This window comes from Sylvia atricapilla, chromosome 11, assembly GCF_009819655.1.
Source record: "Sylvia atricapilla isolate bSylAtr1 chromosome 11, bSylAtr1.pri, whole genome shotgun sequence".
Taxonomy (NCBI): Eukaryota; Metazoa; Chordata; class Aves; order Passeriformes; family Sylviidae; genus Sylvia; species Sylvia atricapilla.
Window position 1 is genome coordinate 2,534,956 of NC_089150.1, and position 14,803 is coordinate 2,549,758.

At 40.3% G+C, this 14,803-nt stretch overlaps 1 protein-coding gene across 1 annotated transcript in view; it reads right to left on the reverse strand.

The window, feature by feature from the left end:
* Positions 1-3,093, reverse strand: part of LOC136366241 (contactin-6-like) — a 76,053-nt gene extending 72,960 nt beyond the window's left edge. The window contains exon 1 of the mRNA XM_066327163.1: positions 2,923-3,093. Coding sequence (XP_066183260.1) covers positions 2,923-3,064 — 142 coding nt within the window. The 5' untranslated portion in view covers positions 3,065-3,093. The remainder of the gene's footprint in view (positions 1-2,922) is intronic.
* Positions 3,094-14,803: the final 11,710 nt, after the last annotated feature.

Below are 14,803 nucleotides of genomic sequence, written 5' to 3' on the forward strand. Positions count from 1 at the left end.
GTGCAGCTTAAAACTGTCCTCCACTGGGTCTGTGACTCTCAGCTGGGTAAAAGCTGAAGGCAAAGCTCTCACGGCCTCATCTCTTCCCTCAAGCTGATTCGGGGCTACTTCCAAGATGGACTTCCCAAGCCTTTGACTTCCCTTTGAGCTGGCCTAAAGGCTTCCAGGTGACCTTGTGCTGGATGTCAGCACTGCCCTGGAAGCAGAAAAGGCCTGTGGGTGGCAGGCCATGACTCCAGGCTCCAGCCTGGACCAGGACCCAGCTCCTCTTGGCTCTGCCTGTGCAATCCCAATCCGAGAGGTGTGACACCAAATCTTTACAACAACTTCCACCTCAAACAACTCCAGCTCCTGCAAAACACACCTGGACTGCTCCAAATGTGCTGCTGGCAGAGGAGCAGGAGAGTGCAGGGTTTTATAGGGAGCTTTCAAGTTTATGTATGACAAAACAACCCTTGTGCAGGAAGCGGGGATGCCATCCTCGTGTCCCGCTAATGCATTTTCGCGCTCCCTCTCCCTGACACTGTCTCTCATTTTTGGCTTGTAGCTTTAATAATCTATGCCTCTGCCTTCTGTGCAATATTCCTCCTGCAGCTCTCCTTTGACAGCTCTGGTTTTAATAGAGGATAAGCACCAAACTCCAGCTGAATCTGAAGACATGTTTCTAATCTCGTCCCGTGTTTTATTTCGCTTCTCGGAGAACTTCCCGTCTCGAACAGAGGAAAAAAGTGTTTTTCACGTATTAAGTTGACGTGGTGAATGGGTTTCTGGAGGTATCATTAATTCAAACTCCAGCTCAGAGTAAAGAGACAAATACACATAAACCCTGCTACTTGGATAATAGGTTTGATTCAATTCTTTATCAGGGAGATTGCAATAATATGCCAGGCATTCCAGCCCAGGGAAGAATCCCATTTTGTGAGGTGTTGAATTGAAAGTGTCATAACAGCAGCGTGCCTGCCTGCCTGGATTTTAAGATATAGCCTGAAGTATTGGTTGAAACAAAGAATTAAATTGGGTGGCAACATGAAAATAAGAAACAGGGAAATGTTGACTGTGAAATAAGTGTTTCAAGGTAATTTGTTCCGCTATTCTCATCAGGTCATTATGACGTTTTCCATGTACTGTGCATTTGGGTTTTTTTTCCTATTGTAAGACAACTTAAAACTCCCAGTTCTGCAGTGATGCTGCTAAATTGGAGTGTTTTCCTGTAAATTTGTGCTTGTCAGTGTAAATAACAGCCTTTGATTTGTCTGTCCTCTCTCTTCTCCGTGGGGAAGGATGTAAATATCTGTCACCACTACTGGAAAAGTGGTGTAGTGCTCGATTATGGGATAAATTTAGCATTCTGTGGCGCTGTTAGGACTGGAGCAGGCTGAGCTGGGGGCAAAGCAGAACCAGCTCTGGGGTCTGCTCCCTGCAGGAACTTTGGGCTTTGTTTGGGTGGGGGTATAAAGCTTAAATAAAGGAACTCCTTTATATAAAATGCTGAATAATCACCAGAGCTTTCTTTCTGTTGCAGATATTCCTTACTTTTTCCTTTCTTCTCCTGTTTTTTTTTTTTATTTTATTATTTTTTTAATTTTAATTTATTTACACCTTGCTTGTGCCTTCATTTCAGGATATTCCCTTTCCTTAGGCCTTTTCCCAGCTCCCTCCCTGGCCTGCCTTGGTTCCTTGGGGATTCCAGACTCCATGGACAGTTTTGAGGTGGCTTTCTATTCTTGCTCCTTTCTAAAACAGAATTTTTTCTATCATTGAACAACTTTAACCTCCAAATCTCAAAAAATTTTCCTCTCACAGGAAGACAGGCTTGAAAAAATGTTTCAGCAGAAAAAGTGGTAAAATAATGAATCAAATTTTTATGCTTTTTACATTTGACCAGCTCTTGGAAATCAAAGCTGTTTGAGGAATTCAGGGTAAAACATGATTAAATGAGGTACCAGTGATACACCTTTTGATCAGCTCTGCTGAAAGACACTCTGTGAACCAGCCTGACCTCTGATGTCTCCTTTGTGTAACCCCTGTGACACGAGGTTTGCTCTGAGACATGGAACAAGATTAATAATTAATCCGTTTGCTGGTGTCTGAAATAGTGACACGAGCTTGGCTTTAGTCACATGTTTTATTAATGAGCTTTGAAAACAATTGCTTTTCTCCCAGCAACAGACTGCTCTGAGCTTTAGACCGCAGAAAACAACAACAACAAAAAAAGGGCTGGAGGGAATATCTGGAGTTTTTTTGGTTGTCACTGTTGTTCCCCTCCTCCCCAGGGCATTCACAGAACTCGGTCACTGCATCCAAACCTTGTGAAAAAGGTTGTGAAGTTGTGAAGAAGTGAAACGGGGAGCAAAGATGAAATAAATTTTAAATCATCTCAAGACAGACAACGTGCTCAACCTGAGGGGAACTGAAACATGAAATATTGCAGAGAGTAGCTCACACTTTTACACATTGTGTACGGAAAAAAGAGTGTTTCTTTGGTAATGTAAAAATAAAAAAAAAATAAAAATCAGTGTGCCAATTAGGGTAACAATGGTTCTGTGTCTCGATTAGACTTCATTAGTTACAGACAACTCAAAGCCCAACTTTTTTCAACAATTCCCCCACCCGCCAGCTGTAGCCACCTGTGGGATAACAACAAAACCACAGTCCTAAAAAGTGAAAACCCCTTTATGAAGTGAAGATAATTGTGCTCATTTTCCTTGACCTTTGGATTTCCTGATTTTTATTCTGGCTCCCGAGGGCAGCAGCCATCAGGTGTCTGGCTTTGTTATTAATATTTACTAGGGACATTTTGGTTTCTTTAGGAAGTCAAACATTTCGGACAGAATTCCCCAATGATCCTTTAATTAATTACCCAATAAATTACAATCCATGTGCAGAATTATTAGGAAAATAAACATGATATTCCCAACTTACATGCAAATTGAAGCTTTGCCTTCCTGCTCAGAATTGTTCCAAATGAATTTGTGGCCAAACACTGGTATGTTCCAATATCCTGATTTTTATGTGGGTTATTGATTGCCAAGCTGCCTCCAACCAACCTGTAGTGATAACTCATGGTAAGATCAATATCTGTGCCATTTTGCTTCCACCTTTGAGGGGAAAAAAATCAAATTATGCTTATAATTTACAGAGCCTATTCATATTTATCTTAAATAGTGTGCTGTAGCATACCTGTAATGATAAAAATGTAGTTAAATATCACAAAATTAGATCATTTTTCACACACGACTGCTTCTTACATCAATCTTAATGATAGCAATAATGGTACTCTTTGGAAAATCTTTACTTTAGTCACCAGTGTTCACCCAAATGTCCACAAAAGTAATTATAACTTATTCCCACACAATCAGGAGGAGAGGTTTATACCTTGCCTACAACTACATTATTTTTTATCATATGAGTGGTACCTGAATGTGCTTTACAATCCTTGCAAATGATTAATCATGAATTTGGCAACAGAAATGCTTTGGAGATGTAGATCAGGAAGGATTGCACTTCAGAGGGCAGAACAAAAGCTGAGGGGGAAGTTTTCATACAGCAAGCCTGAGACTGACCATTTGACGATGATAACTCTGCTGTTTTAAATCGTGATTTGTCCCCGTTAGTCCACTAAGCAGAAAATGGATGGTGTCTGCAACATTTTACCCAGCTGTTTACAGATGTTAGAACACAATTTCTCTTTGGAAGAAAGTAACTTTTATGTGTTTCAGGAGGGGAATTTTTGTGGCTTTGCCATTAGTCACGTTAGGGTTGAATTTTTCTTGCTCACTTGGGGGCAAAAGGAAGGATAAAGGACTCAGCCACTGAGGGCTGCAAGTTTTGGGGTTAATGCCAATTTTTAGATGGTCAGCAATCTTAAAACTACATGACCAGGTATTTTCTTCTCCTGATTTTATATCAGAGCCACCTCCTCAGCCTTTATCGTTTCTGATCAATTCATTTATTAATTTAATTTTATCAGATTTTATCCTGTGATCTCTGAGTGTCCATCAGATGGAAAGTTCATACAAAAACTGGCTCACTTTGGGCTCCTGGCAGTGCCCAAACCAAGGGCAACCATCTCCTTGTTAATTATCTGAAGGATCACAGCAGAAAAATTATCCATTTCAAGTGAGCACTTGTTGTTTTGAAAGATTCTGTGGATCTGTGAATTCACAGAAGAATTCTGTCAGCAGATTTTAACAACATGAAGTAATTTCTGTGGGTTGCTGTCTCCCCTTTCATGGATACACCCACACTGAAAAATCTGGGTGCAACACTCAACTCTCAGGAATTCTTCCTACAAATTCCAGCTGATTTTTGGTGTTTCTGCACCTCTCCTCAATTAGTTTTTGATATTTGCTGTAGTTGCTCCAGGTTCTGCTGTTATTTTAGGGTATTAGTGTTTGCACTTTGCCATATTTCAGGATTTACATACGCTCCAAGTCGTCTTAGGCTTTCCATTTTCTAATCTAAGATATTCTGGTATTTAATTTGCCAGTTCTCTTTAATTTCAGAATCAATCACTGAAATAACTGCTGTCATCATTGCATGGCTCCCAATTAAGACCTCTAATTGTTTTTCCAAACAAATGCGAAGACGTTGGGCTTAGTTGCTGCAAATGAATTCTTCACAGTATCCCCATAATCATTCTAATCACCATGGTACAATGATTATTAAACTTTGCATATAGATCAGGGGTTCGGCTCCTGGTGTGGGCTTTTTCCCTAATTAATATGTTTACATCACTGGAGGAAGTGAATTAATGAATTCATGTGGTAGACAATGATTTAATGACTCTGTGTGTTCTGCAGTGTATTAAATCACAGAAATCTGGATAATTATTTTAGGGAATTTTTAACATAAGCCCCTTAAGGCAGAGATCATTTATGTATTTTTCTGAATTTTTTTTCATGCAACCATTGGAAAATATTTTTCCTCAATTATAGGAAATGCATCCTGGATTGTTTTTTCTTTCAGCGACTGTTTCAGAACCTAAACTTTAAAAAATATCCTATATTCTGATGCTGAATTGATCAGTTCCCTTGGAGCCCAAGGACTGTGAGTGAGTATATGCTCACACGATTTCATAAATTATCTTTTCAGCATGCTGCTATAACAAAAATATCAATATTTTTATGACTTCATCCCGTGTTCTGTATTTCTTAGATTATTTGCATTCAAATGGAAATGTCCTGCCAAGCCACCTGAGGCTTTCTTGTAATTGGGAAAAGGATTTGCAAAACCCCCCTTTATGTACAGCATTTTCAGTCAGGAGGAAAAATGGGAATTTGAAAAACTCTTGCCTGTGAACAAGACAGCAGAGGGTGAAGGAGTTTTTAATCCCAGCCCACTTTAGAGGCAGAATCTTCACTAAGCCAAGGAAGAGCATCCCAGGGAACAAGGACACGAGGGCAGGGCTGCAATTTCTTTGCCAAGGGTGGATTTTTGGGATTACTGGGACTTGTTCTCCAGTTTGATGCAATGATTATGGACATATTTGATGCCATTTGCAATCCTTGCAGACTTTGTGCCCTGTTCCCCCACATTCATTTGTGTGTTCCAGCTATTCCTGTGCTGCTTGGCTTTGGAATTGGATTTGGAATCTCTTTATCTCCTTTTAGAGCAGTGCCCTGTGTTGGGCTGAAATATTAAAATGTTGTTGTAATGAGTGCTGCTTATGCTGCCCTTAGATTTATTTATTGGTTCCATTGACTCCTCTCTGAGAAAATTACTGAGGGGAAAAAACCCTCAATTTCCAACTTGCATGAAAATGCCGTATTGTGGGATTGCTCTGGATATTGAATGGGAGTGCAGGAAAAGAGAGCACCTGAAATCAAACAAAAAAATCTCAAAATACTGCTGGAAACACTGCAGGGTGTTCATGGATAGGCAGGAAGTGAAAAAAAAATATATGTAAAATTCATTGATTTAGTTGGTGATAAACCCTCTGGTGACTATAACCGAAAAAGCTGAAGTGCCAAAATGATAAATCTAATTTAAAAAAGTTGTGTTTATTTACCACCAACATCACACCAGGAAACACCTGGAATAACATACCTGATATTATAGACAATTTTGGCTTTATAAAAAAGACATAAGGGATAAAATTATATTTATCAGAACATTAATATGGATCTCTTAATGGTTTCAGAGATGCTTCCATCCGTATTTTTGTTTCCAGTGTAATCTGTGTTCTCTGTTACTTCCACAGGGAAAACTGTGTCTCATTTTTATTGCTCAGCCCTTCCACCTACAGCTGTACACAATTCTTGCCCTGTGCTTCTCAGACACACAATATTTTGAGGAGTTGCAAAAAATTCTCACTACATTCAACAATTCTATAAGAATAAAAGGGTACCTAGTGAAAAAAAACCTTTTAGGAAACGCTAAGCATTTTTTTTTCAAGAAAAGGCGTTTATCAGCATATTTAGTGATGTAAAAAAAAAAAAGCTAAATGGTAAATTAACTTGTATTTAACTTTCTTCCTGTTGGAGTGGTTCTGCATTTCTGAATCAAAGAGAAACCTCCAGCAGTCTTTGCTGTTCTTGGCCATCACTCAGCAAAGGAGGTGATTAAAATTTCATACTGGGCTTGATTTATCTCAAATTGTTGGAACTTTAAATATGTGGGCTCAATCCTTATCTGACAAAGGCAGTATTAGCTGTGGGGAAATGAAAGAAAAGTGAAAAGCTCCCTGTTCCCTCCGAGTCGTGGTGTAATTGCAGCAGAGATTGTCTGATAACTTTTAATTGACCTCGGGGCTCCAGGATCCATCCCCCCAGGTGTTGATTTCATGGCTCTGGAGCCACTGAGGTTTGCAAAAAAAAAAAAGGGGAATGGGAAAAAAACAATCCCAAACCCCAGAGAATTTAATTAATGGGTGGGTAGAAAAAATTAAAGGTAAAATCTGGATATCAAATATGGGATGGAGGAGAGTTCCCAACTCTCCTGCCTGGTAGAAGCTGCTGCCTCTGCTCTTTGTGGGTGTGAGGAATCCATGGGGGGATACAAGAGTCCAGGAATTTTCTAGAAAGCTGCTTAAATATGAAACAGAAGGGTGGGTGACCTGGAAAGGCTTGAAATTCATGGCCTGAACCAGTTGGGATTCATGTTGAGAACAGGGAGAACAAACGGGTTGGGAAATACATGAGGATTTCTGCTCATAGGAGGAGAAGATGCACTGGGAAAAGGAAATTAAAGGTTCCATTCACAAAGGAAATTAAAGAAATTAGGGAAATTAAAGGAATGAAGGGTTCCTTTCATAACAGAATGTCTGGGGACAAATCAAGCCATGGAGTCCAAAAGCCAACCAGTGGTGGCACTTCCCAGGGAAGGCTGCGGTGGGAGCAGTTCAAACCTCTTCAGTAAATATTCCCTAAGAATTCCCTAAGATAGGACATGATTTTATTTCAAGTTCTGGCATGAATGATTTGGTTTTTTATATATATAATTTTTCCTTCACCTCAAACATTACTCTCCCATTATTTTCTGAAGAAAGCACGTCTTTGTTTTTTTGGTGAGGGTTTTGGAGCTGTTTCTCTAAACAAACACCATAAATATGCACATTAAATGCTGGAATTAGAAAAGGGGAAGGATGTTGCTCTTCTGCTTTCCAAGCATTTATTAATGTTTGGGAAGTTTTATCAAGTGCAGATGCTCAGTGCTTCCATTTCCCCATTTTCCACAGCTGTTCTGAGAATTCAGAATTAATTCTGTATATATATATATTTTTAATACTTTGGGGATGATTTTCAATTATTTTCTTTTCCTGTGTTAGTTTTCTTTACAGCAAGGCAGCAAAAACATTTTCCCTTTGTTCCTCAAATTCACTCTAAACTCTGCATATTCCTGCTGTGAGCACTCAGCAGATTTTTTGGGGTGTTTATTTCTGGTGGTGCAGTGACTAAAACACAGTTCAAGGAGTGACAGTGAGACAGTATTTCCCCAAGGTTGACTTCACCTGTAGTATGGCAGTGGATATCCTTTAGCTGTGCAGTTCAGGAGGATCTCTGCATTTGCTGAGCCCATGGAATAAGTGATATCATATGGCTCTTGGATAAAAATAGGCCCATGAAGGGTTTCTTCCCCTGTGAAAGAAAAACAATAATTTAAGATTAGATGTCTTTAGCGTGTCCTTCCACATAAAATTGTCCTTTGGAGTCCTTTGCTTTCAGCTGCAAGTTAAGGTCTGCTATTACACTCAGCACAGAATCCACCTCCAGACATTGGACTATTAAGGAGGAAATATTTCAAGGCTGATTGATAATAAAATCGCAGAGCTCAGGTGCTGCTGATTTATTTGGCAGGTGACAGTGAAGCTCCTTTGCATATTTCCCACGGAAGCTCTTTGGCCAGCTGTTAAATGTGCCCATCCACCTCATCCTCGTGCTGTGGGTCAGGACTGGCAGCAGGAAAGGATGGAATTGTGGAATTGTGGAATTCTGTTCTCTGGTCACAGCACAGTCTAAGGGAATCGCTCACCTTGTTCTCCAACTCTTCCTATCCCTTGAGATATTATTTTTATACACTTTATGTCCACTTTTTTTTATACTGGCCTGGGTTTAGGGTTCTTTATAGGTTTGGTTTTCGGGGTTCTTTTTTGGTTGTTTATTGGTGTTTGGTTTTGTTTTTTGTTTGTTTGTTTGTTTGTTTTCCAATCCTTTTAAAACAGGAATACCATTACATAATCAACCTTTATTTCATATCCGAAATGAAACGATTGATTGCGAAGCAAACCAGAATTATTTCTATATTTCCTGGTGCTCTCCCTTGCTCTGGGGGGCAGGAGAAAAGGCAATTTGTTCAGCAAACCACAAGGGCAAGGCAGAGCAGCTCTCTGGGATGGTGGCTGGGTGTTTGAAGACTTCTTTTTTCACTGTTTCTACAATTGACCCTTTGACTTGTCTTTTCTTAGTGAGGAATTTCCTTCCCTTCTGGGTTCATTTCCTCAGTCCTTCTCGTTACCTTCCCAGAACTGCTGGGGAGAAGTTGTTCTGAAGCCACAAAATGACCCAGGGGTCATTGTTCTGCATTTTAAATCCCTGTACCTGCCTGGGCCAGTGGTGAACTGCCTGATGTACATAAAAAACCCTGCTTCACCTCATAAAAATGTAAATATTTTGGTAAACCTGGGATTAATTTCCCATGGTTTTTTTTTTTTTTTTCCTAAATGGAATTTAGACTCATTTGTCACTTGCAAACTATTGAATATTTTTATTTTATATCCCCTTCCCATGTCCTTAATGCAGCAGGCCCTTAGAGTGTAGAATAAGGACACAATATTTTCCAGCTCCTTTCCAGTGGACGTGTCACAATCCCTGTCACAAAAACACTGCCCGTGAATTTTAGCAAAGGCAGCTTCTTGCTGTTGTTTTGTTTTCTCTTTAATATCCTTTCCTTGCTGGCTGATCTGCAGCAGAGAATAACATCAAATTTGTGAGAAATGATGTGCACTCTCAGAGCCAATGGTGTCCTAGGAGTCCATCTCTTATTTATAGAAAAGGTCAGGCTGGTCATTTCTAATTTCCTGATGCATCCTTTTGTGTTTCCTATAGAGAATGGCCATATATTTCTTCTCCATCCTCCAGGTTCAATACAATCCCATTATTTCTCCAGAGATACACATGACAAATGCATTTTCGTGGGGCTGTTTGCTTTTGTTAAGATTTAAATAGTTCAGATTTTTTTTTTAAGTCGATTGGAACATGAATATTTGATTAAATGTATCGTTTCTATAGATAAAAACCATGTGTGAACCCTCAGCGTGGCGCTTGAAAGAAAACATAAACTCTTATTAAGGAATGGTTGATAAGAAGTTAAAATGTTTTTCTTTGTGATGCCAAATCAGTTTGATCTCCGTAAAGACCATAATTACACCAGCCTGAATTCAAAGCTAAAGCAGGAAAATGAATCATCATTCCTTCACTCATTACATGATATTTTCTTCAGCCAATGCAGGGATTAACTCAGTGCTGATGGAAGAGGAGGAAACCCCGGTTTTTCCAGAATTATGGAAGAAGCAGGAGGTGTCCCAGTGCTTCCCTGTCACTGTTTTATGGGAAGCATATTCCTGTCCAGTGGAGATAAAGAGGTTTTATTCAGCCATAACAAATATTTAAATATTTATGCTCTGCCTCACCCAGACGGGGAGAAAGAGGAACAAATCTGGAGTTCACACTTAATCAATCTAATTTCCTGGCAAATCCTCCTCCCTGATCTTTCCTGTTTCTGACTCTGGTTGGCTTCATATCCAGCTCCTTGTGAGGTCCCTGCCCAGCTGGAAATGCAAAGGAGAACATCCCAAGAGCAGTTTGGGCTGGCCCAGGCCCAGTGTGGATAACTCAGTGGGCTAATACTCTAAATTAACTGACTTTTATCCCTTTTCTACACACATCTTCCTTCACACTGGGATTTTTTTTTTTTTTTTAATTACCATTACTCCAAGCTGCTCGGTGGTAATAGCAGATAAAATCTGTTTGGTGAAACTTAGAATGTCCCAGAAACATCTTGGTCTATTTGTAGGGAAAGAGTTTAGATTTGCCTGGGAGAATCAGTTCTGAGGAGCTAAACTCCAGAGGATTCACTGCTCCAGGACCAGGAATGGGGAATTCTGGTGGGCTGGGAGCACAGAGAAACTGTGCCTTCCCCATCCTTGGAAGTGTCCAAAGCCAGGTGGGACAAAATTTGGAGCAACCTGAAACAGATCCTTCCAAAAGATCATAGAGAGAAGGTTCAAAATGCAAAACTGCCATAATTCACATAAGCAAACCAGGTAAGGAGGAATTTATCCAGGCTATTAAGTTCCAGGAAGGCTGTAAATTCCAGGGGTAGTGAGTTTCTAATGAATCTTTCTTAATGTGCCTTAGATAGAGCTTCATATCTGATCCAAAACTTTAATATGACTTTATGGGCCAAAGCTGACACCTGATTAAGAGGCGTCTTTTAAATCAGTGTGATAGTAAAACACCTGCCAGCTCCAGCAAAAGGGATGGGACAGGTGAATTAGACCCTTCCCCCTTCTAATGACAGTGGAAAAATTATGAAAAATCCGGCTTAATCAAAATCTGTTTAATTTTTCAGCTGAAGATATGGGTAATTTTTAATTGGAAGACGTGGAACTTATGGGGCCCACAGATTTTTAAATGCCATGGAGTGTTTCTCTGCAAAGAGTCCTGGGGTTTTTGATTGAATCTTGTCAGAAGCAGAATGAAATTATTATTTCCCTCCTCAAAGGTCTTGACCAGGGAGTTCAAGGACTTTAAAACGAGCCTGATGCAAAATGAGAGGCAATGGATGAGACACTGCTTGGTGCCACCTCAAGTAACACAAACCCCTTCAAGGAGTTGGATTTTTACACTTGGAGGGAAAGATGAAGCAGAAAAAACCAGCCATAAAAATGTTCTGTGGAAAGAAAAACGACTTGTTAGGAGACAGAGGGTTCCCTCTGTCCCTCCCAGTGACACCCAGCTCCCTGAGAGTGAAGCAGCCACACACAGAAAGACAGATCAGACCTTGTAGGTTTTGAGCAGGAAGAAGCAACCTAAGACCTGTAAGATTTTTCCCAAAGGGCCTTCAGCTTTCATGTGTTTTCTCCCTTCAGATGCTGATGTGCAGAGCTCCAGAGGCACAGGGCTCTTTTCAAGTCTCAGCTTCTATGGGAAGAGGCAAATTGGGAGTACTGGTGGAATTCCACAGCATCTCTGTCAGCAGACACCAAACCAGGGAGACATTTATCTCCCTGTGATGTTGGCAGAAGGGGAAGCACACCAGGGGAAGCCCTGGCACTGCTGAAGTCAGAAAAACTCTCAGTAATGACAGGGAATTTGGCACTCAAGCCCAGGGTTTATAAATGAAACTGTCTTTAAAATGACAGCCAAGAGCACAAGTCTCTTCCCTTTAACAGAACCACGGATTCATGGCTGGAAAAGACTTTCAAAGCAACAAATCCATCCACCCCAGCACCACCACCACGTTCACCACACAACCATGTCCTCAAGTGCCACATCCACACCTTTCTGGAGCACTTCCACTGCTGGTGATGCCACCACTGCCCTGCACAGCTTGTTCCAATCCTTCAAAACCCTTTCCATAAAGACATTTTCTCTAATATCCAATCTAAACCTCCCCTGCCTCAACCTGAGACAGTGGGAAAATTGTGCAATTTTCTAGAGATTTGAAAAATAATGAGGGCAAGCAGATGTGAGGAGGCACAGCTGGAATCTGGCATTTCCCAGGAGCTGGAACTCTGAGTGTCCTCTCCTTTGTCCTCTCTGCCCATGTGTGATGGATGGAAGTTTCCTGTGGCTCACTCAGGAAACTCCACTCTTGATTTGGGTTTGGAGATAAAACTTTTATTTAATCAGGGCTCCTCCAGCCCTAAATAGCACAGAAATTTGAAATGTTTTTGGTGAGTTGGTCCTGCAGCCTGTCAATTGAATTCCTGGAGAAATTAGTCAAATATTCCAATATTTTTCCTGTTGTTTAAACAGGATTTCGTGGTGGGGCAGGTAGGGTGAGCTGGCAAACAACATGCTCAGGTTATGGGCTGACTGCACATTTCCCTTGGGTGTGAAAACAAACATCCAAGCTATAAAACAAGGATTTAATTCCTAATGTAACCGTTATTGTCAGAACCTAGCATAGAAAATTAAGGTGTAATATATCACAGGTGATAATTAAGGAAGTATTATGCAAAAACTGTCACAGCCATGAGAATTATGAGCCTTTTGGAATTAAATATATATAGTGACAAAAGATTTTGTCAAAATGTGATACTCCCGACATTTTTTTAAGAGTTCTATAATAACCAGTATTGCTTCAACACTTTCTAGGAATATATTTGGGTAGCAAAGAATTTATTACCAATCTAATCTAGATACACACATTCTAATCCCAAAATAATTTAGGATGGAACCCTAAATGCCAAAATATGACGTTTTCTCCTGATGTCACCCCAAGTGCAGCAATCAAACCTCAGATTTACAGGATATTGTGCTCTACACAACCCCCCCAAATATTCCCTAAAGATTCCAGAGCAGGAGTTCAAGTTGCAGAGAAGGCAAATTGCTCCTAATGGATGGGGTTGTGGAGAGCATTCAGTGGAGCTGCACTGATTTAAGCTTTTGACTGGAGATGAGCACAGATTTATAAACAATTCATTGTGGGGATGTGTGGAACAGTGCTCCAGGAGAGGGGCTATAAATACACAATGTGTCACCTGCATTAATAATGGAATATTTTACCGAAAAAACAAACAAACATGTGAGCAACAGGGCTGAAATTCCTACCTGAGCCTGACTTCTTTTGGCTTTATGGAAAGATTTCCTGAGAACTTTGTGCTATTGTGGGAGCTGTAGACAAGTGAAATAAGAGGTGAGAAATCACCTTTTCATTAGTGTGGGTGATTTGTTTCGTGTCATGAGCTTGGGCAAGTCCTTCAGATGGAGAACTCTCGTGGAACAGACATCTAATTATGGAGACAAATATCCCCTGATGAAGTTGGAGGGATGTGCCTTTCTGATGGATACCAATCCTGACGTGGCCCCTTCTCAACAAAACTTCATCCCCTTTTTTTTTTGTGTTACCAGGCAAGATGAATAAATAATAATGAACCTTTTCCAATCTAGTGCACGGGCATTTTGTTCACTGTAATTTCAGTTCTGAGGGAGCCCCAGATTCAATGACAGATTCTGTTTGCTGCATTGTACTCCTGTAATATTCATTTGGCACTGCTGCCAAACTGACTGAAGGCTTAATTCAGTAATTTATACTACAGGAAAAGATAACAGCTATATCATTTAATATCCTGCCACTTAAATAAAGCCAGCACTTTGGGTTTTTTTCCCTAACTTTTTAATATGTAACTGTGCTTTGCTCTTTTAGAGGAGGGGGGGGGTAATTAAGCTCAGGTGACTTTTGTCATTGGAATTTTGTGTGATGATTCCCAAATTTCATTGATAGATGCCCAACAAATGCCTTGTTAATGTGAGAGAGTGAAACATTGACTTGCATGAGCACATAACAACATGAGAAATTGCAGTTCTGCTTATACAGAGAATGAGGGGGAAAAAAAAAACGGAATTTGGGGGAATTTCAGACTTATTTGAGTCTTTACAACACTTCGCTCGCACCCAGTGACTGTGAAGACAGAGGGGGAAAAAAGGAGAATTTCTGCACTCAAAGCTCCAGCCACACTGGAATGGGGAGAAATCATGGAAAAGGCTGGTTTGCAAATAGTTTGAACTTGCTAAAACAAGCAGTGACTCATCTTTGTTTCCAGAGGTCACACTTGGTAATTCCCACTTATGCTCGACAGGAAAATTGTTGTAATGTGAAGTTGTAGCTTGGTTCTGCAGCACTGAGAGTCCCAGACGTTGCAGAAACACAGATACAATCTCCATTCTACAGCGCTATAATGCAGGTGGGTGTTTAAGCTGCGTGTACAAGTTATTTAAATTTGGTTTATTTATTTGGAATAGCTGGAACAAAATGGCTCCTTCCCAGCTGCTTGTTTTTCTCACTAGAGCTTAAGGAAGAGGGATGAATTAAACCAGTCAGGAATTAGCTGTAAGACCCTGACATCAGCAGTGATTTTATACGGAGATAACAAGGTTTATATCCTGGGATAACACTTTAGAAATAATTGAGATGGTGAAGATAATAGAAAAACACGTGGAGACCATTTATTTTTGTAGCCCAAATTACTGCCACGGCAAAAATTCCTCAGGACACAGGAAGATCTGATATAGAAATTTCAGGCTGCCACCTACTTCTTGCTTTCAGATGATTGATAACTCAGGAAGAAAATCTTGGG